Source organism: Euphorbia lathyris, chromosome 4 (assembly GCF_963576675.1).
Source record: "Euphorbia lathyris chromosome 4, ddEupLath1.1, whole genome shotgun sequence".
In the NCBI taxonomy this organism is placed as follows: domain Eukaryota; kingdom Viridiplantae; phylum Streptophyta; class Magnoliopsida; order Malpighiales; family Euphorbiaceae; genus Euphorbia; species Euphorbia lathyris.
The window spans coordinates 27,890,913-27,911,714 of NC_088913.1; the positions used below are offsets into that span (position 1 = coordinate 27,890,913).

General features: G+C 34.0%; 2 protein-coding genes across 2 annotated transcripts; both read left to right on the forward strand.

Moving 5' to 3' along the window:
- Window positions 1-4,783: 4,783 nt before the first annotated feature.
- Window positions 4,784-8,580, forward strand: LOC136225986 (L-type lectin-domain containing receptor kinase IX.2-like). Its single transcript, XM_066014229.1, has 3 exons — window positions 4,784-5,970; window positions 6,306-6,441; window positions 8,155-8,580. The coding sequence occupies exons 1-3, from the start codon at window positions 4,843-4,845 to the stop codon at window positions 8,274-8,276; spliced, it is 1,386 nt and encodes a 461-aa protein (XP_065870301.1). The 5' UTR covers window positions 4,784-4,842; the 3' UTR covers window positions 8,277-8,580.
- A 5,601-nt stretch (window positions 8,581-14,181) lies between these two features.
- Window positions 14,182-20,536, forward strand: LOC136225987 (serine/threonine-protein kinase RIPK-like). The gene is made up of 6 exons (XM_066014230.1): window positions 14,182-14,323; window positions 16,547-16,764; window positions 17,568-17,700; window positions 18,319-18,443; window positions 19,016-19,079; window positions 20,113-20,536. Exons 1-6 carry the CDS (start codon window positions 14,272-14,274, stop codon window positions 20,382-20,384), a joined length of 864 nt encoding a protein of 287 aa, XP_065870302.1. The 5' UTR covers window positions 14,182-14,271; the 3' UTR covers window positions 20,385-20,536.
- Window positions 20,537-20,802: the final 266 nt, after the last annotated feature.

Here is a 20,802-nt window from a genome sequence, read left to right on the forward strand (position 1 = left end):
GATTTAGCGCAGATCTCTGTCGGATCTTGTCTTTTAGCAAACGGATCATTGGTGCTGTCCTGAAAAACACACAGCTTGACTTTGATAGCCGTTGTTTCTATTTCCGATACTGAGTTGCTTTTTCACTCAGCTTCCAAGGTCAGCTTCATTCTACAAGATATAGTTCCGAAGAAGACTTCTCTTCTTTCATACTGAGTTATTCTTTACTCAGCCCGTGCTATGTTATCATGCTGACTGTCTCACTTGATTCCTGTTCTTATAAATATTTTTATACTTAACATTGAACAAACCCATTAGTACAATTAAATCAAAGCACTTAAATTTAATTGTCTTAATCATGGATTAACTTAAATCATTTTGTCAAATCAAAATTATGTGGAAAGGTGTTTCAACAAAGCTGAGTAGTCGTCAGGACAACGTCAATGATCCGTTGACTAGAAGACAAAATCTGACACAGGTCTGCAACAATTCAGAAGCCTCAGAAATCCGCCTAGAGACCTTTTCGAGATGTATGGATCATCTGGCATTTGGCAAGAAGACAAAACTGACGCTAGAAGATGAACCTGACGCAAGAAGACGAAACTGGCAAGCCTGACACCTGCTAAAATCAGACGACAGGATTGACTTGCAATTCTGGAAGCTGGCCAATGAATGACGATAGAAGGCCGTTACTCCCAACAGATATATCGGAATTCAAATGATTGGAAGCTTCAGAATTCACTATAAAAGGACAAGTTCATCACTTGGATCCTAACGACACATACAAGCAAATAGAGGCAGAAAAGCAAATCTTCACAAGAGTGAAAATCCAAAATAGAAGCTGTCTAAAAAGAAAGCAAGTTCTTACACCCAATTTCCAATCATTGTGTAAAAGTCTAGAGTTAATTTGTATTCATATAAAGTGTTCTTCACTTAGTGAGAACAATCTTGTATCAATTGTAAAGGTTAGAAGAGTGAAGCTGAGTACTCGGTTTTAGTACTCAGTGGTAGAGAAAATCTGAGTGTTCGATTATAGCGCTCAGTGGTTAATAGGATTGAGTAGACGAATAGAGGATGGTACTCTTGCATACTCAGTTGCTATTGTAAACGGTTTGTGCTCTACCTTTAAAGAGCTCGATAGTGGATTGAAAAAGCTCGGAGGGATTCTAGGGACTGGACGTAGGTGGTGAGGCCGAACCAGGATAAGACTGCTGAGTAATCTCTAACCCTTTCTCTTGATATACATGTATGTGTTGCTTGCTTAAATTACTCAGTATATAATCTGTACAAGCCGATGTTGAGTAATCAGAGTGCTGAGTTGGAAGCTGACCTAAAGTGTTATTTCCCAACTCGCAATTGAAACAGCTCTAGTCAGTGTTTGATTAAAGCTGTCTCACACTTCACTCAGCCTTGCTGACCTAAAGCTGAGTTAAATTATCAAACATTTAATTAAGTCAACATTATTAAGAGAAAAAGTTATATTAGTTCCTAACCCCCCCCCCTTGGTACTAATCATATTAAGTTACACGGGACCAACACCTCACTTTCCATATCAACGATCCCCCTTAAGGAGCCGGAGCCGCGCTATCAATCTCCATTGCATTTTCCTTGTTGCCCGCCTCTTTGGGTGCCTCGCTAAGATCATCCGCTTCGAGGTTGACAATCGGCTTACTTTCCTCGTCCAAACCTTTCAACTCTTTCCTAACTTGATCACAAATAAAATCACGGGGATTCGGCACTCTATCATATCTGATAGCATCCTTAACTTCGGGGACCACGTACTCAGGATCCACAAAATCAATCTCTGGGTAGGTAAGCCTAACATAGGCCATGATCCTTTCACCATAGTAGTAGGCACGGCTACCCGCCATAATCTCCGTATTCAACAAAGCAGCTTTATGGTTTTTGGCATCCTCAGCCATCTTCTCCTTCAGCTCGCAGATCTCAGCATCTTTGCTTTCATTAAGGGGAATGGCGGCAGCGGCATTTGCACCAACAACAGCCACTTCCTTCTCCAGCCTTTTGATGGTAGCTTTATCGGCAACCCCTTGGAGAAGATTCGCCTCCATTGCGTGCATATGAGCATACGCCTAGCAAAGAAATAGGACCATTTAGAAACAAAGTCTCCCTCATGGAGATCAATCTTTCATCCAAAAATGTAAAGATAAAGAGAAAAACCTACCGATAGAAGATCCTTCTTTCCCATCTTAGCATGGGCGGATCCTGAGAACTTGTTTTAGCTCTCATGCACTTCTCCCAATTGGCCAATAGCTTCATCCAGGTCGTTTACGACCGACTCGTTCCCAAGGGACCCCTTAGCACCATACTTGGAGAGCCAGTACTTCCCCAAATCAGGCTTGACCACCTACGCAGAAGAAGCAAAGGTCAAAGCGTATAGCCAAAGAGCAAAGAAAGGTAAAGAAGCCATACCTGTTCTTGGCTGGGGCTGAACCAATCCATTCTGGGCTTCCCAGCCCTTAAAGCATTTGCCAGCAATTTCTCCCCACCCACGACAGCTGACCTTGTTTTCTTACTTGGAGGGATCACAACTCCCTCTAAGGGGCGTTTCTCGTCCCGCTTGTTGGGATTCGCCACCTGTGCCTCCATCTCCTTCTGCTTCTTACGTCTCTCTTCAAGGGCGCGACTGGCTTCAGATAATTCCTTGACAAAGGGACAACAAAATAATCAAGGTTCAAGGAAAGAATAAAAAGTACCTTCATCAAGCTGAGTAAACTTCACATAGGTGACCTCAGCCCCCACTCGGTGAACCAAGGGGATGTCGCTCATCATAAAATCCAGAGCATCAGCGTATGTCCAGAAATCCGTTTTGATGCTCTTCATGAGACTCGCCACTTTCTCATCCACATCAGTCAATAAGAGCAAGTGTAACACCCTGGTCTAATACCATGTAAATATTGTCCGCTCTGGCCCAAATCCAACACATTGGGCCTCACGGCTTTAAAACGTGTCTGCATGTACTGGATTCACATCTTACTAATAAGGCCCAATCACTTTCTCTCCATTTCCGATGTAAGATTCAATTCATTCCTGCCCCCATCGTCATCCCTTAGGGCCGCTCCTTGCTCAGGCCTTCTTATCCCGACGCCACCCACTCCGGACCGGGCCGTTACAGGCCCACCAGCTTCTGTCTGGTTCGTCCCCGAACCACACATCGTACGTGGAGAGTCGGCTTTGATACCAATGGAGTTACAAGCATTGGAGTCCAATGAAACTTGGATTCTAACTGATTTACCAGCAGGTAAGAAGCCAATCACTTTAAGATGGCTGTTTAGAATCAAATACAATCAAGATGGCACAATTGACAGATACAAGGCCAGACTAGTGGCTAAAGGGTTTACACAGACATATGGAGAGGATTATACTGATTGTTTTTCCCATGTTACAAAGGTAACTACAGTCAGAATTTTCATTGCTATTGCAGCAGCTAAAGGGTGGAATATACATCAGGCTGACATTAATAATGCATATTTACATGGTCATGTTGATGAAGATCTTTACCTAGTACCACCAGAAGGGTATGATAAAGCAAAGCCATGTCAATGTTGTAAACTGGTGAAATCATTGTATGGTTTGAAGCAGGTTGGGAGATAGTGGAATATGGAATCACTAACAAGCTGCTATCAATGGGTTTTAAAAAATCCATTCATGACTATTGTTTGTTTACCAAGTATAGTGGAGGGGAGTTTCTTGTGCTTATAGTTTATGTAGATGATATCCTGATATCAGGAACATCTGATGAACTTATTCAGGAAGTTAAAGAAGAATTGGACAGGACATTCACTATTAAAGACATGGGGTTTGCAAAGTTTTTTCTTGGGATAGAACTTGCAAGGTCATCTTCTGGTATTATATTGTCTCAGCAGAAGTATATTAAAGATATGATAGCGGAAGCCGGTTTGCAAGGTGCTAAAGAAACATCAAGCCCCTTTTCTAGTAGTTTGCAATTCACGGATGCATCTCCCATTTGTTCTAAACCAGATAGGTATAGAAGATTAGTAGGCAAACTACTCTACTTAGGTTTTACACGCCCTGACATAGGCTTTGTAACTTAACAATTAAGTCAATTCATGACTAAACCATTAGAAGTTCATATGCAGATGGCATTACATGTTCTGAAGTACCTCAAGGGGACAATGTCTTTATGATTATTTTATCCCAGTGATAATGATTTTCAGCTCCATGCTTATTGTGACTCAGATTGGGGGAGATGCAAGATTACTAGAAGATCTGTAACTGGTTATTGCATTCTCATGGGAAATGCTCTTATTTCATGGAAGTCCAAGAAGCAAAGCACTGTGATAAAATCTTCAACAGAGGCTGAATATAGAGCAATGGCCACGACTGTTTGTGAGATCAAATGGTTAGCTTATCTACTTAAAGAGTTCAATATTGAATTACAACTACCAGTATCCCTCAGATGTGATAATCAATCTGCAATTTATATTGCATCAAATCCTCTTTTCCATGAACAAACGAAGCACATTGCTATTGGTTGTCATGTGGTAAGGGAATATATGATAAATGGTTTCATATCTACATCATATGTGAACAGCAAAAGTCAGTTGGCTGATGTTTTAACCAAGCCATTGAGCTCAAATCAGATGAATCCGAGTTTGAGCAAGTTGGGATTGGTCAATCTACCATCCACAACTTGAGAGGGGGTGTTAGAATTGAAAAATTAATGAAGGTTCATACTATGTAATATAGAATATAATGCTGACTAGTTTTTCCTATTCTTTTTTTTTTTTTCTTTACCTATATAAAGGCCATTCTATCCCCTGTAACAATTCACGCTGAGATATTTTCTCAGTTCGTCATTTTGTGAATTTAAACAATAAATGAATGGATGTTGATGAAGGAGTTAACTTCTCTAACTCCATGGATATCAAAGAAGACGACTCCATTGACTTATACAAATCAATGGACAACGATTTCAAAAAGGCTACCGGAGCTCGGAAGTTCTCTTACAACGCTTTAATTGAAGCCACAAACAACTTCTCAGACGAACAAAAACTCGGAGAGGGAGCTTTCGGTGCAGTTTATAAAGGATTCTTAAAAGAATTGAATTGTTCTATTGCAGTAAAAAAGGTATCAAGCGATTCAAACCAAGGCATAAAGGAGTACGCATATGAAGTCAAAATCATCAGCCAATTACGCCATAGAAACGTCGTGAAACTCATAGGTTGGTGCCACGAAAACGCTCAACTCTTACTTGTTTATGAGTTCATGATCAACGGCAGCCTCGATTCTCATCTATTTAAACAAAATAGATTGCTCCCATGGGAGATCAGGTACAAAATCGCTCTTGGATTTGCTTCTGGTTTGCTTTATTTACACGAAGAATGGGAGAAATACGTTGTGCATCGTGACATAAAAGCGAGCAATATCATGCTAGATTCAGATTTTACCCCCAAAATTGGGGATTTCGGGTTAGCGAGACTAGCAGACCACGGAAAAGGTTTGGAGTACACAGCTTTAGCAGGCACGATTGGATATGTATCGCCGGAATATGCAACTACCGGGAGGGCGACTAAAGAGTCAGATGTGTACAGTTTTGGGATTGTTGCTTTGGAAATTGCTTGTGGAAGGAAAATCATTGACCGGAAGGCGAGTGAAGATCGGATGAATTTGAGAGAGTGGATTTGGGATCTTTACGGAGAGGGGAAGTTACTTGAAGGTGTTGATTGTAGATTACATGGAGATTTTGATAAGAAAGAAGTTGAATGTTTGATGATAGTTGGGTTATGGTGTGGTCACCCAGATGAAAATTTAAGGCCTACAATGGAGAAAGCTATTCATGTTCTTAAATTTTTATCTCCATTTCCAGATCTGCCATTAAAGATGCCATTGGTCTCATATTTTGCTCCATTTTTAACTTCTTCAAGTTCTGGTTCTGGTTCTTCTGGTTCTTCTATTACTGATTTCGTTGAAAGGAAAAACCAAGCTCCGAGCTTCAGCAATTTCATTTTGGTTTGTGCATTTTGTTTTTTTATCTATTGTTTGGATTATTTAGAGTGAAAAAACAATTAAGTTAGAGTTTTTACTAAAAGGCGATCCAGTGTCCTACCATACTGGTGTATTGTGAGGGCAAGCCTTTCCCGGTCAACTTTTTGACGAGAAACTGCTTCTAAGACTTAAATCCATGACTTCTCGGTTACGCGACAACAACGTTTACTGTTGCGCCAAGGCTCGTCCTCATAAGTTATAGTTTATACTGTCAGGACAAAAATCAACAATTTTTTTTTTTTTTTTTTGTATTTGGCCTTCACAACTAATCCATTTTTGTTTAATTTGTTGTTGAGCAGAAAGAACAGATAGGGGGAGAGGAAAATCCTGCCCCTGAGGAGAAGGGCGATCAGAATTTTGTTTATGTCTACAAAATGGAGTTGCATTGCGAAGGTTGTGGCAAAAAAGTTAGACGATTCATTAAAGACTTAGAAGGTCAGAATTTTGAAAATTTGTTTTATTTATCGTTGTTTCTAGTTTTGAGAGAATTTGTATCAGGCAATAGATAAAAAGAGTAGATTTATATCATTTCATGTGAGATGATTAGTTATTAAAAAATAAATATAGAGAAAAAGCATTTTAAGATCTCTAATCTTTAATATATTTTGGTACATGAAATCTTTGATCTTTTATTTAGATACATTTAAACTCTTAATCATTTATAAATTTTTGATCCATAAAGTTCACGTTTTCCTCAAATTCTTTCAATTCGTGACCTTTTTGATTCTTAAAACCTCTCATTCTCCTTTTCCATTCCCTCTTGTTCGACCATTCCTCTATTCATAACTCTATCAAATCAATTGAAAAGAAAAACTCAAATCTAGCTTCGAAGAAACACAATAAAAAACAATGTGCTTGGGCCGGGGATGCCGACCTGGTTAGGATGTCAGGTCCAAGTTACTATATTGTCCCAATTTTTATAAAAAAATAAAAAATAATATATGTATAAACTAAATATAAATGACTAAATTTAAAACCAAAACAGATTTATCATTAAAAGAAGAAAGGGTGGAGAAGAGTGATTTTGAGGGGAAAATGTACTGACTTTTACAATTCATGTTCTCTCTTATCCATATATCATTATATACGTGGCTGAAGTGTAAAAAAATGTCAACTAGGTATTAGTTTTTTTTTTCAATCACCCAATTATAAAACATAAGGGTCTAATGTATCTAAATAAAAATCATACAAAATGCTTTTTTCTAGGTTTAATGTATATTTACACCCTTGAACTTGGCACGTTTTGTCTATTGGCACCCTGAACGTTTAAAATAACCTATCACACACCTATAGTTGGCTTTAAAAACTTATTGCACATCTATAGTTGACTTTAAAAATCTATTACACACCTATAGTTGGCTCATTCGGACCTCCTACACACAAAGTCATTGATCTTCGTCTTTAACAAACGAGATAGTATGCATGTTATAGAAAAAAAAGCGCGGGAGTTCGTTCGGTATGCCACCTCATCCGTCAAAAACGAAAAATCAACGATTTTGTGTGTAGGAGGTCCGAATGAGCCAACTATAGGTGTGTGATAGGTTTTTAAAGCCAACTATAAGTGTGCGATAGGTTTTTAAATGCAACTATAAGTGTGTGATAGGTTATTTTAAAAGTTGAGGGTGCCATTAGGCAAAACTCGCGAAGTTTAGATGTGTATATATGCATTAATAAATGTATGTAAACAAGTCACATTAATTGTTATTAAGGCCCTGTTTGGGAATTAGGTGTTAGCTGATTACATTAGCTGTTAGCTGATTTGACTAGCTGTTTGTGTAGACCTGTTTGGTAAAAATTAGCTGATTGATAATAGCGGTTTGTGCAAAAAGACGAATAAAAGCATTTGGCTGGAGGAGGAGTCTATCTATTAGGGTTAAAGAAGTCCATTAATTTTAATATTGCAAAACGCTAATTGAAAAAGCTCCTAAAAGGAGCTTTTTCTAAATTAGCGTTTGCATCCCAAAACTCTCTCCCAAACCTCTCTCCACCAAACACTGCAATCAGCGTTTTAGTGGTCAAACCGTTAAAGTTGGTCAAAACCGCTTTTTTTATCCCAAAACACTATTTACCAAACAGGGCGTAAGCTTGAGTATTGAAAAAATTCTCTAGTTTTGAAACGTAGTTGACATTTGAAATTGGTTATTGAAGGCGTGGAGACAGTGAAGGTGGATTGTGAAGCTAATAAATTAACGGTGACCGGAAAAGTCAATCCGACTCTAATCAAGTCCATGCTGGAAATGAAATGTAAAACAAGAGTTGAGATTGTGTGACAGAGGTGATGATAAAAAAAATAAATACAGTTTATGAAAAATTATTGATATCTATGTATTGAGGAGAAAATTGAGATCTGGAGATTGAATTTCTATTTTTTTTCTCTCCTTTTATCAATAAAATCAGAAAAATGGTACAAGAAGTCAACGAGGATATATCCTAGCATATGTTTAAGATTGGGATTCTTGTAAGTTGAGTGTTTATAAAATTTATGACTAAAGATTGAATAATTAGTTTGTATGATTTATTTATTCAGAAAATGGTTGAGCATATGTGTTTGTAAAATTAATATTTGGATTTTTCCATATTAATGTTCTTGTTAACTATGTTAATATAAGTTTGAAACTAGTGCTCGAAATATTTGCAAAATAAACACATTACAAAAAAAATAGCTTTAACAACCTTTTTATTACGGCTGTAATTAGAACCGCTCCATGGGCTTAACCAGAAAAGGCCCATATAAAAAATCTAGAGCGGGCTTTTAATGCAACTCAAACCTACAGTCTAGAATCTCTTAACTATTCATCTTCCTGTTTAACTTTCCTCTCTAATGTGATTGAATCCCTCTCTCCTCTCTCCTCTCTCCCTTTCATCCCAGGCCCACAGTTCACCGTGTTGGCAGCCACCAACACAAACGTTGCGTCTCCACCTATACCTCCCTCTTCTCTATCCTTATCCTCTCGAAACTGACTCTGTGCTTCTGACAATTCACGGTGCGCCTCCATCTCTCCTTTCTCCTCCCCCTAGCCATTTTTTATGTCTCCTATTCTCTCCATCGCTTTAATATTGGGCGATTCAGAGGAATCCTAGATTTCGTACCAGTTTTCTTAAAGGTATGATCTCCACTTTTGGTATGGGGTATTTTCATTCAACTTCGCTTGCTATTTTATTATTTTTATTGTTATTGCAATTAGGTTTTATTATTATTTTTATTATACTATAAGCATGATATATCATGTGAGAACCTGAAGTGGTATGCTATGGCCAATAAAATAATGACACATGTCATTAAGTTTCTCTAATAAATAACTAAAAATATTCACTCTCTCTAAATTTGAATCTGCGTCCCTTTCGATTTGCTTTCGTTAACCACCATATTGACAACCAAACATGTAATTGTAAAAATTTGGTTAAGATATACTAATGAAAGTTGTTTTTTTTTTTCAATTTATTTGGCATCCTTATAATTTTTCCCTCAACCAAACAGGATTACAAGAAAGTTTCAAACTTTTCTCCTTTTATTCAAGATTTTTAAAATGTTTAAGAAGCCTAAACAATAACCGATAAATTTTAATTAAGTATCTCTTTAAAAAAATCCAGCCATCAAACAATAAATGACACAACAACAACAATAACAAAGCCTTAGTCCCGAAATGATTCGAGCTCGGCTAACATGAACCATCATATAAAACCGTGAAATCAAGTCGTGTCAGCGACATAAATTCTCTCCCTTCACCCTGTCCTATCCATTATCATATTTTCCTCAATCCCTAATAAACTCATATCACTCTCGATCACCATCCTCCAAGTTTGCTTAGGTCTTCCCCTACCCCTCACCCCTACATCCCTTTACCACTATTCCGTCCTCCTAACTGGCGCATCAAGCACTCTTCATCTTACATGGCCAAACCACTTTAGTCGGTTTTCCCTCATTTTATTCTCAATAGATGTAACCCCTACTTTTGTCCTAATTATTTCATTACTCACCCGATCCTTTCTCGTATGACCACACATCCATCTCAACATACGCATCTCCACCACCGACATCTTATGAATGTGACAGTGTTTCACTGTCCAACACTCCGTACCATATAACAATGTCGGCCTGATTATTGTGCGGTAGAATTTTTCCTTCAATCTATTAGGCGTACCGGGGTCATAAAGGAAACCCGTAACACTCTTCCACTTCTCCCAACCAGATTTAATCCTATAAACAACATCTCAATCTACTTCTCCATCCGTTTGGATAATAGATCCAAAATACCGGAAGCAATCCGAGGCCTGAACAACTCTCTCATCTAGGGTTATTGTCCCTGCCTCCCTACTCCTATCGTCGCTAAACTTACACTTCAAATATTCTGTCTTACTTCAGCTCAACTTAAAGCCTCTAGATTTTAAAGTTTGTCTCCATAGTTCCAACTTCCTCTCCACGTCTTCTTTCGTCTCATCAACCAACACAATAGCATCTGCAAATAACATGCACCATGGTATACCATCTTGAAGTGAACTCGTTAGTTCATCCATAACGATGGCAAAAAAAAAGGCTTAGTACGAAACCTTCATGTACTCTATTCGTAATAGGGAACTCTTTAGTCTTCCCAACACTTATCCAAAAAGCTGAAACAAAAACCCCATTTAAATCCTAATATATCAAAATACCATAACTTTATTTTTACTTTAGTCAAATTTTCAGTTATAAAAAATATTTTTACTTTGGTCAAATTTCAGTTATTTTTTTATAGAAAAAAAACAATTTAAAAAAAAACCTACAGATATGATATTTAAATAAATTTATTTGACACTATAAGATATTTGTAAATTATTCAGAATGTACATTCTCGTGATTTGTATCCAACAGTCAATTAGAAATTACAAAATTGGATTATTAAATTACGAAAGATAAATTTTTATTAATTGGATCAATACATTCAATTGACTATTATGTAATTTATCCTTTTAAATATTGTCATTTGACTTTTATATTCGATCACATTTGGTTCTTGTGAAATTTTATCCAATTCTAAAGGAGACATGATAAAATTGTTATCCTCCTAATATGTGGCGATGTTTTGACATATCCCACGTATTAAAATTTATTTGCCTAATAGATTTTTTTATGTGAAAACAATCACTTAGATTAAAAAGAAGAGAAAAAGAAAAACAAATCATTAAACTAAAATTACCAATAGGATAGTAATACCAGAAGTAAAAAACTATCATTTAGTGTCGGCTCAACGATCGACATAAGTCTGATTTTGGAAACAACAACTTTCCTCTTATGGGTAAATTGGCATAGTGGTCAGAAGCACATCGGCTCCACTATAAAGCCAACTACAATGTTCATTTTCATAATTGATCTTCACACGAAAAAGAGAAAAGGCTTTCAAGTGAAAAACTAGAGCAGATTGCTATAAACATTCATTTTCATATTTGTGTAACTCAATAAAGAGAGAGAGAGACAGAGAGAGAGAAAGAGAGAGAGAGTAGTTCAACTGAGTTCTATATCAGAACGATTTTCTATTGTAAATTAGAAGCTCTGTTATTGCTTCGGTTATAAGCAAGTAACAAGAGAGTAGATAGTTGAGTGTTGTTGTAAATGAAGGTACTTTACTTAAGCTTTGTCTATTGTAAAGGTTTGTGCTCCACCCGTGAAAGAGTTCATTAGTGGTTTAAAGCTCAGAAGAAGGATTTTTTAGAACTGGAGGTAAGCATGAGGCTGAACTAGTATAAATCTGTTGAGTAACTTATTTCCTAACTCCGCCTTTATTACTTCTCAATATTGCTGCTCTAATTATTTATCACACATAAGCTCTGAATATTATGCGCACATTATTTGTCATCTATCTTAAGAATCTTTAGGAGCTCTACTAAAAAAGAAGTCATCTGAGCATATCAGTCAGAAGCAAAATCAAGCTCAGTAGACTGATTAACTCAGTAGACTGAACTTGCATCTGATTCTGAAATTTACCTTTGTGCTTACTATTGAACTAAAAGAGAAAAATTATTAAAGGTTAAAATTAACCAATAGTTCCATTTACCCCCTCTGGAACTAATCTAACCTCATAAGGAACCAACATATTGTACACCAAAGTATGAAATGGTGCAAATGTTGTATACCAAAGTGTGAAATTGTGCAAATGTTGTACATCATATGTATGTAATTTATCCTATATTACTCCAAATCATGTTTTTTTTGTCTTCTTGAAAAGTAGATATGTCGACCTTTAAAATGATATATTATTACTCACTCAATTTGGTTGAAAAATGAAAACGTTACATCTAGGAAAATTAATTTGTTAAATTTGTAAGCTTGTTGAAATTTTCAAATTTTAGTGATTATTCAATGTTGAACATTAATGTGTATTGTTTTAAGATATCGCATCCTCGTCCCCCGTTTATATGGGGAACCATGTACCATAGCCTCAATATTTGTAGGGAAGAGCTAGTTTAGGACCCACGTATAAAATGATATAATTTTAGTCTCAACGTTTATCAAATGACGCAATTAAAGGTATTATTAACAGACATTAGCACATTAGATAATTGTGTTGTTAAGCTCTAGATTAGATGAATCTGTTGGTGGGAGTGAAGGCTTAGGGTTTTTTGGTGATAAACATTATGTACGAACTCAAACTTCTAGTGCAAGCCAAAGTATATATGGGATTAACGAAACAATTCCAATGTGTTAATTTATGTTAGTAAAGCTTTTAATTACGTTATTTGATAAATGTTAACAAACATTGACACTATTTTAGTACCTTATCCTTATGTTATATTAAGAATATCCATAAGGAATGTGGGGATGGGGACATGTGGATCCACACAGGGTGGGATAGAGGTTCCCGTCCTCACCCATCTCCGTCTGTGTGGATTTTTTCCCTTCACCATTCTATGAGATAAATAAATGGAGATTTCTCATTCTTATTGGTGTAAATTAATGTCGGAGACCGAGAATTTCTGCCTCATCTGCAACCTTAATCCTGATTAGATGCGAAAAATTCTGTTTTTTTTTTCCCCTGTCGGAGCTCCCAATTGCTAATTGCCTTACTCTTTTCATAAACATTCCTTATACACTTAACACAAAGGTTAAACTATTAGACTCTTCTAATTGGGGGCTATTTACATGAAAATCATATCTGATTATAAAATTACAATTAAATCATATTACAAAACTTAATTCTCAATATGTAATTATTTTCTATATATCATAAATAAATTATTATTTTATGTCTTAATTTATAAATTTTACACCTCAATTCATAAATCACAAACCCTAAAAAATATATCTTAGATCCCTAATTTATAAAGTACAGTTCTTAAAATATATGAAAAACAATGATTTTCTTAATTTAACATTACTTAAATTGGTACTTGACATAGTTATAAATAATTTTTCAAATCTGAATTTCTGTGTAAATTTCCCTCTAATTGGCCATGGGTGGGAAAAAGCCCAATATTTTGAGTTCCACACACAAAAAATTAAATGAATCACAAAGTAAAATTGGTAACATTTTCTTTTATCAATATGTAAATGTAAATTGATTTGGAATTGTGTTTTCAATATATAAATATAATTCTTTTATAGATAAAAATATTCGTAATCGTCTTAAAATTTAAGGTTGCAATTTAAAGGGTTATATTATGTTTATTTTGTTTTTGACAAAGTAAGTCTTATTTTATTTTTTTTACAATTGGATGGTGATGAACTTTGACAAAGTAATTTCAGAAAAAATAAAGTAAAGCTTATTTTGTAAAAAATAAAGTAAATATAAAAAGCGCCGCAATTTAAAATATCTGTTTTTTTAATTAACACAACATGTCTATTTAGATGCCTATGGTTACTTTGTTTTTTTACCATTAGATAATGATGGACTTTAATAAAGTAAGTCCATCCAGTGGTGGTAAAAACAAAATAATACTTACTTTATCAAAAACAAAGTGGGCATTACCTAACCATGTCTATTTATAAAATTTTTGAACAAATATATAATTTTTTACAAATAGATGCATGTATACACATAAATAACAAATATTCCTTTTTCCAGCTATATAGAAAATAGCAGGAATGAATGAGTCATAGAATTTAATTATAATTTAATACACACATTAATCACGAGGGAAGATGCTATGCTATGGAATATAATTATTTTTCTAATTGTTGCCTTCATGAAAATTTCCTGTCTATACCTTATTTGTTAAGCCAATTAAATTCTGGTCTATATATAAGCTTCTCACTTCCTCTATTTTCTCCTCAACTGAGCTAATCAATTAAGGATGGGGAATTTCTTATGTTGTTCATCTTCTCCTACTAACTTATCCCATGATGGTCAGTTTTTTTTTTATTATTATTTATCCCTTCCTTAATTTCTCTTTTTTTTTTCTTTAATTAACCTTCTTTATCTTAATTAATCCATGTTAATTAGCATGCATCATCATCTAATAATCTTTCTATGCATTGAAACTTTTCTCGATCAGTCATCATATATCTCAGCAAATTGCAAAGATCTAGAGACAGAAGAAATATTCATATTCATGTTCACCGTGCCTTAATAATCCTACTCAAACTCTTGAATTTTGAAGATGTGTCTCGTTAGTCTTGAACTTGTTTAAGAAGTCTTACTACCTTTTGAAATTTATTTAGAGTGACGTATATTTGACTCCGAACTTGTTTAAAATGACCTATATTATGCGTTTCAACTAGGGCCGGCTCTAGGGGGAGGCCGCCTAGGCGGCGGCCTAGGGCCTCCGATTTACGGGGGCCTCTAATCGGAATTTTTTTAAAATTTGATAATTATTAAAAAAAAATTATGATTAAAATGTACACATATATAGATATATAACAACAAATAGTGTTAGACTGAATGGTAAAGACATAGTGAAGGTGTTTATAAGGGTGAGAGTTTGATTCTTTGGATTAGCATTTATTTGTTCACATTTTTTGTTCACATTTTCTCTTATTTTTAAATTTTAATTTATTTTATAAATTACAAGATGAAATTCACTTATGAATTACAATTTGTAATTTGGTGCAAAATGTTATTTAGACTCTGATTTATTTAAAATTTTAATATTTGGCCCCTGATTTATTATTTGGTCACATTTAGACCATAAACTATTTAAATTGATGAAATTTCACTCAATTTTAATGATTCCTTCGATCAACATTTGTTGGTTTATTTTTTCTCTTATTTTCTTTCTTCATTTTGACAACACCTGTACTGATTTTTTCTGAACTTTTTTTTATATTTGGAAACAATGTATAAACTATTATTTTGTTATTGTAGTGATTTTCAAATTTTTTATTTTTTTAATTACAAGACGAAATGCACTTATAAATTACAATTTGTAATTTGGTATAAAATGTTATTTATACTCTGATTTATTTAAAATTTTAATATTTAGCCACTAATTTATTAACATTTGGACCATAAACTATTCAAATTGATGAAATTCTACTTAATTTTGATGAAGTCTTGATAAAATTGTTTCCTTATAATATGTGGTGATATTTTGACATATGAGCTTGACATGTCGCACGTTTTAAAGTTGATTTATCCAAATAACTAATGGGATTAAAACAAGAAAACAAATCTCTAAACTAAAATTTATCAAGTCTAGTTATCAAAATATCATCATATGTCAATAATTCTATTAAGTTTCCATCCAAATTAGATTGAAATTTCACCAATTGGGATAGTTCAGTGGCCAAATGATAAAATTTTGGATAGATCAAACGCCAAATGACAAGATTTCTTGGATCAATCATGTCCAAATAGTGATTTAAGCCTGTAATTCATAATAAATACACGACTCAACCAATTTTTAATCTCGAAGATAAATTCCTCTCTTTCTTTCCATAGAATCTTGCGATTAGGTTCGAGTTCAGCCGTCCAAGATTAATTCCTAGAAATTAATAATTTGTCGTCTGCTTGCTTCTCGCATGACTGGTAAGAAAAAACTTGATTTTAAATATATAAAAGAAAACTCGATTTTACATATACAAAAGTAAGAAGGATAATAATTTCTTAGCTCTATGTTATTATTATATGATTTGAATTGTAGTTAATAATATATTGGTTTTACTATTTACTATTTAATATTTCTAAAATAGTATTCAATTTAGATATGAAAAAAAATACACAATGCGCCTAGGGCCTCCAAAATGCTGAAGACGGTCCTGGTTTCAACTTGTAAAAATCTCAACTATGCTCTATCACGTTGGACTTGAGGGGTGAATCAAGTTTAAAAAGTTAATGAAACATCTCTAAATTATTTTGCTAGCCAATTAGAGGACTCTAATATATTAAACCTTTATTTTTCATGTGCCGGATCCAAGATTCCGTTCCAGATGAGGGTTTGTGGTGGCCCCTCATGATTTATGGGTGATAAATTGATATTTTTAGGCGTTTTTACAGTACACATTTTTATGAAGTTTTTGGCGTTTTCTGACAACTAGTGGATATTCTAGCTCCCTGGATCCGTCCCTCTGTGAAGTGTTTAGCTTCCCTTTGTTTGAATAATGCAGTCATTTTTTTTTTTTTTTTTGCAGAGGAGTGTGGGAATGAAGCAGAAGTGATAAATTTTACAGTGAAGGAACTGAATGAATACACAGATGAGTTCAATAGAAAGAAAATAGTGGGACATGGAGATTTTGGTCCTGTTTATCGTGGAACCATTAAAGCTAGACAAGAGAGACATCTTAATTGCTTAGATGTAGCTGTTAAACATTCTCATACCAAAGATGATAGATCAGCAATTCTTTGGAAAGTAAGTACCAAACTCTTTTAATCTTTTTATATATATTTTCAATTCCATACTATAATTATTTGGTCATTTTTTCTTTTTATTCTCTTCATTTGTCAAAAAATGGATCTTTTTATGTGGAAAAGAAAGAGTATCAGTAAACAGTAGAATGAGAATGACATCTCTTCAGCTTCAGGGCATTTTCTGTCATGTCACAATCATTTATTTAATCATTTTGTCTTTATCCTTTAAGGAGATAAGGTGGATTAGGCTTCACAAAAGCTGAGTAAATTACACTACATATTTTCTGCCAAACATAACCTTTTCACTATTGTCGTTTTCACACTTTATGGTTTGTGAATTAGAAACTTCTATCTCCCCATTTTGAAGGAAAAAACAAAAACTCCTCCATAATTATCGGTTCTAAAAAAACGAGAACTTCTACAGTGGACAGGATGTAATGGACCCAACCAATGAAAAAAAAGAATCATGCTACCTCATTAGGAGATGATTGGTGTGAGGAAAGAATGGAACAAGATGATTGGCGTAAGGAAAGAAAATGTACAATTATCTCATTTCTATTGGTAAGGTCCAATGGACCGGGATCATAGTAGAATTTCTCTTAAAAAAACATCATGTAATAAGGAGACTACAAAAAAAAAACCACAAAGAGCAATAATAATTATAAAAGAAACACTTAAAAGTTTTTTTTGGCTGGCTTGGATTTCTCTCTCACATATTTTTCTTCTTCTTAAGGGGAGTTAAATTTTTTAAAAAGAAATCCAAATAAATAAGTTAATAAACTGGAAATATTTATTATTGATCAGGCAGAAGTAGAGTATTTACCGAGAGTGGTGCATAAAAATATCATAAAGCTGATTGGTTACTGTGAAACTGAAGAAAGGTTCTACCTTGTCTATCCATTCATGCCAAATGGAACTGTCTTAACCAAATTACAAGGTATTCTTCCTTTTTCTTTTTTTCTTTATATATAAAAATAGCAAGTCTAATGTTTTATTTGTTTTTTCTTTATTATTCACTGTCATATATACATAAAAATATACTTTTTTAGACCAAGTTTTTTTTTTTTGTGTAATTGGTTTTTTTACATAGTAGCAAAATAATTTTTACACCGAGTGTTGGAATGTTTAAATTGTCTGAAATTTTAATACACAATAAAACACGAGTCTCTCTTATAAAAGAATATGTAGAAACTATTTTTGAGACTTACTTATCAGTTTATATTTTCAATTAAATGATTAATTGATAAAAGAACTCCAGATTTACTATGACATTTAATTTAATTTTATGTAAATGATAACTTAATTGGATATGCTATTATAAAGAAAGGTTCCTTTCAAGTATTCTTTTGCAAGTCTAATCGAGTGGAGTTTCCAGCAAATTATAGAAAAATTAATGGAGAATAAGGAATATCTTGACCTTAATGTCTTTTCTCAATTTATTTAATATAAATAAAATATGTTTTTATAAATAAAATATCCCTTTATATATATTTTTGAAACAAAATTATATAATGTTATATAATGGTTAGCTTTGGTTTGTTGGGTTGGGTTGCAGATCTGAAGTGGAGCAGAATCCTTAAAATCATAAAGGGAATAGCAAGTGGGATTCAGAAGCTACATTCTCATCATCCTCCACTCATCCATGGAAATATAAGCCTCAATAACATTTTATTGGATAAGGTAAAACAAATTTAAATTACATATATATATATATAATGTTTGTTGGAATTTGACCAATTAAAAAAAACATATAAAACTGCAATTAATTAACCATATAGGCATTGTTTGGTAAAAAGCGTTTTGGGATAAAAAGAGCGGTTTTGACTAACTTTAGAGGTTTGACCACTGAAACCGCTAATTGGAGTGTTTGGTGGAGAGAGGTTTGGGAGAGAGTTTTGGGATGAAAACGCTAATTTAGAAAAGGCTCTTAAAATGAGCTTTTTCAATTAGCGTTTTGTAATATTAAAATTAATGGACTTCTTTAACCCTAATAGATAGACTCCCTCTTCTCCTGCGTCAAAATTAATGCCCTTATTCGTCTTTTCGCACAAACCGCTATTATCAATCAGCTAATTTTTACCAAACATGTCTACACAAACAGCTAATCAAATCAGCTAGTCAAATCAGCTAATGTAATCAGCTAACAGCTAATTCCCAAACAGGACCATAATAATAATAAAAAAAATCCATAATTTTGAAAATTACAGTAAATTATATGTTTTCTATATGATTAATTTAATTTAATGGAACAGGATTTCACTCCCAAACTAGGTGACTTCGGAACAGTTACACCACAAGGGAAACAATCACAAGCAGGTAAATGAAAAATACTGATTCGTTCATTCCACTAATTAATTCTTTCCGAAAAGTATTTTCGGAAATAACTTAATTAAATTAGTCATTTTATTCCTCCAACTCATCGAATGTTCTATTTACTCATTTAATTTTATAAAAATGTTATTTCTCACCCCCTTAACTTTTTCAAATTGGTCATTTTACCCCTCCCCAACTCATCGAATGTCCTATTTACCCCCATTAACTCCATAAATGTGGTATTTTTCACCTCTTATGATCCTATTTACCCCCTTAACTCCATAAAAGTGATATTGCTTACCCATTTATAGTGTAAAATTAATATGACTTATTCAAATGAGTTTGAAAATATATTTTTTTAATATCAACTTTTTTATTTTGTTTTAACTTGATAATTATATTGATCTTTCATGTATTTATTATAATAATATTGTATTACAATAATTAGATGATTAAAATTTAACTAGCCACAAAATTTGAAAAGATAATGAATGAATAAAAGATACGAATAACAAAAACATTAATATAAACAAGTTAAAGACATTATATGTAGGAATAAGATACCAAAATAAGCCTATGGTTTTTGGGAAAGTATCAATTTAGGTTCCACGTACAAAATAACACCAATATAGGTTTAACGTTTAAAAAAATTATATCAATTTAGGCCTTGATAACGGATTGTAAGGGGTGAAAAATACTACTTTTGTGGAATTAAATGACTAAATAGGACATTCTATGAGTTGATGGGGTAAATGGACAAGTTGAGGGGGGTGAGAAATACCATTTTTATGGAGTTAATGTGGTAAATAGGACATTCGATGAGTTGAGGGGATAAAATGACCAATTTGGACAAGTTAAGGAGGCTGGGGAAGCATTAGGCCAAATAGTTTTTGTATCTTATATTATTTTTACTGATGAGGTTTAAAATTGCAGTACAAGTTAGATTTAAAATTTGATTGTTTTGTACCTGAAAACTAAATTTGTTTCCTTAGTTATTTTTGGATATTAGAAATTAATAAAACATTTTGATGAACAGATGATATATACAATTTGGGGGTGATGATACTACAAATAATAATGAAGGAAGAGAATGCATCATTGCCTGGTGTGAGCATACGTTATCACATCTGCGACAGAGCTAGAAGTATTTTTGAAGAAAGAGGACATGCTGTCCATCAAAACATCGGTAACTCAGGAACAGCCTGCTCCAAAAGGACTATTACAAAGCTTGGATTGGACTGTGTCAACCATGATTCTTCTCTGCGCCCAAACATTGCTCAAGTCCTTCAAATACTTGCAAATCTATGAAGATTAGTGGATCATAATACTATTATATTATATGCTTCTTTATCTGTGTATTAAGATTTGTTGTTTGTTTCCAAAATATTATAATGAGACTTGTGCTTGTATTCAAATTTATAAGTGTTTGTGAGTAATCTTATTTGCTAGTTGTTTGGACATATTAGTAAAAATATATTTTCATTACTAGTCGCAAATTCCTTCGCAGATTGACATCGGTGATGGAATTTGCGCAACCTATGATTTGTGATACAGTGCATGAGATCTAAGAAGATGTGGGGTTTCCTGATATTGTGGTGCTCATGCATAGCACAGATTTCCCATCGCGAGATCACACTGAGAGTCTCCCACATCTCCTTAGATCTCATGCACCATGACTCGGCTCTGATACTATTTGAAGGGCCCACGAGTTCACCAATAGAACCAC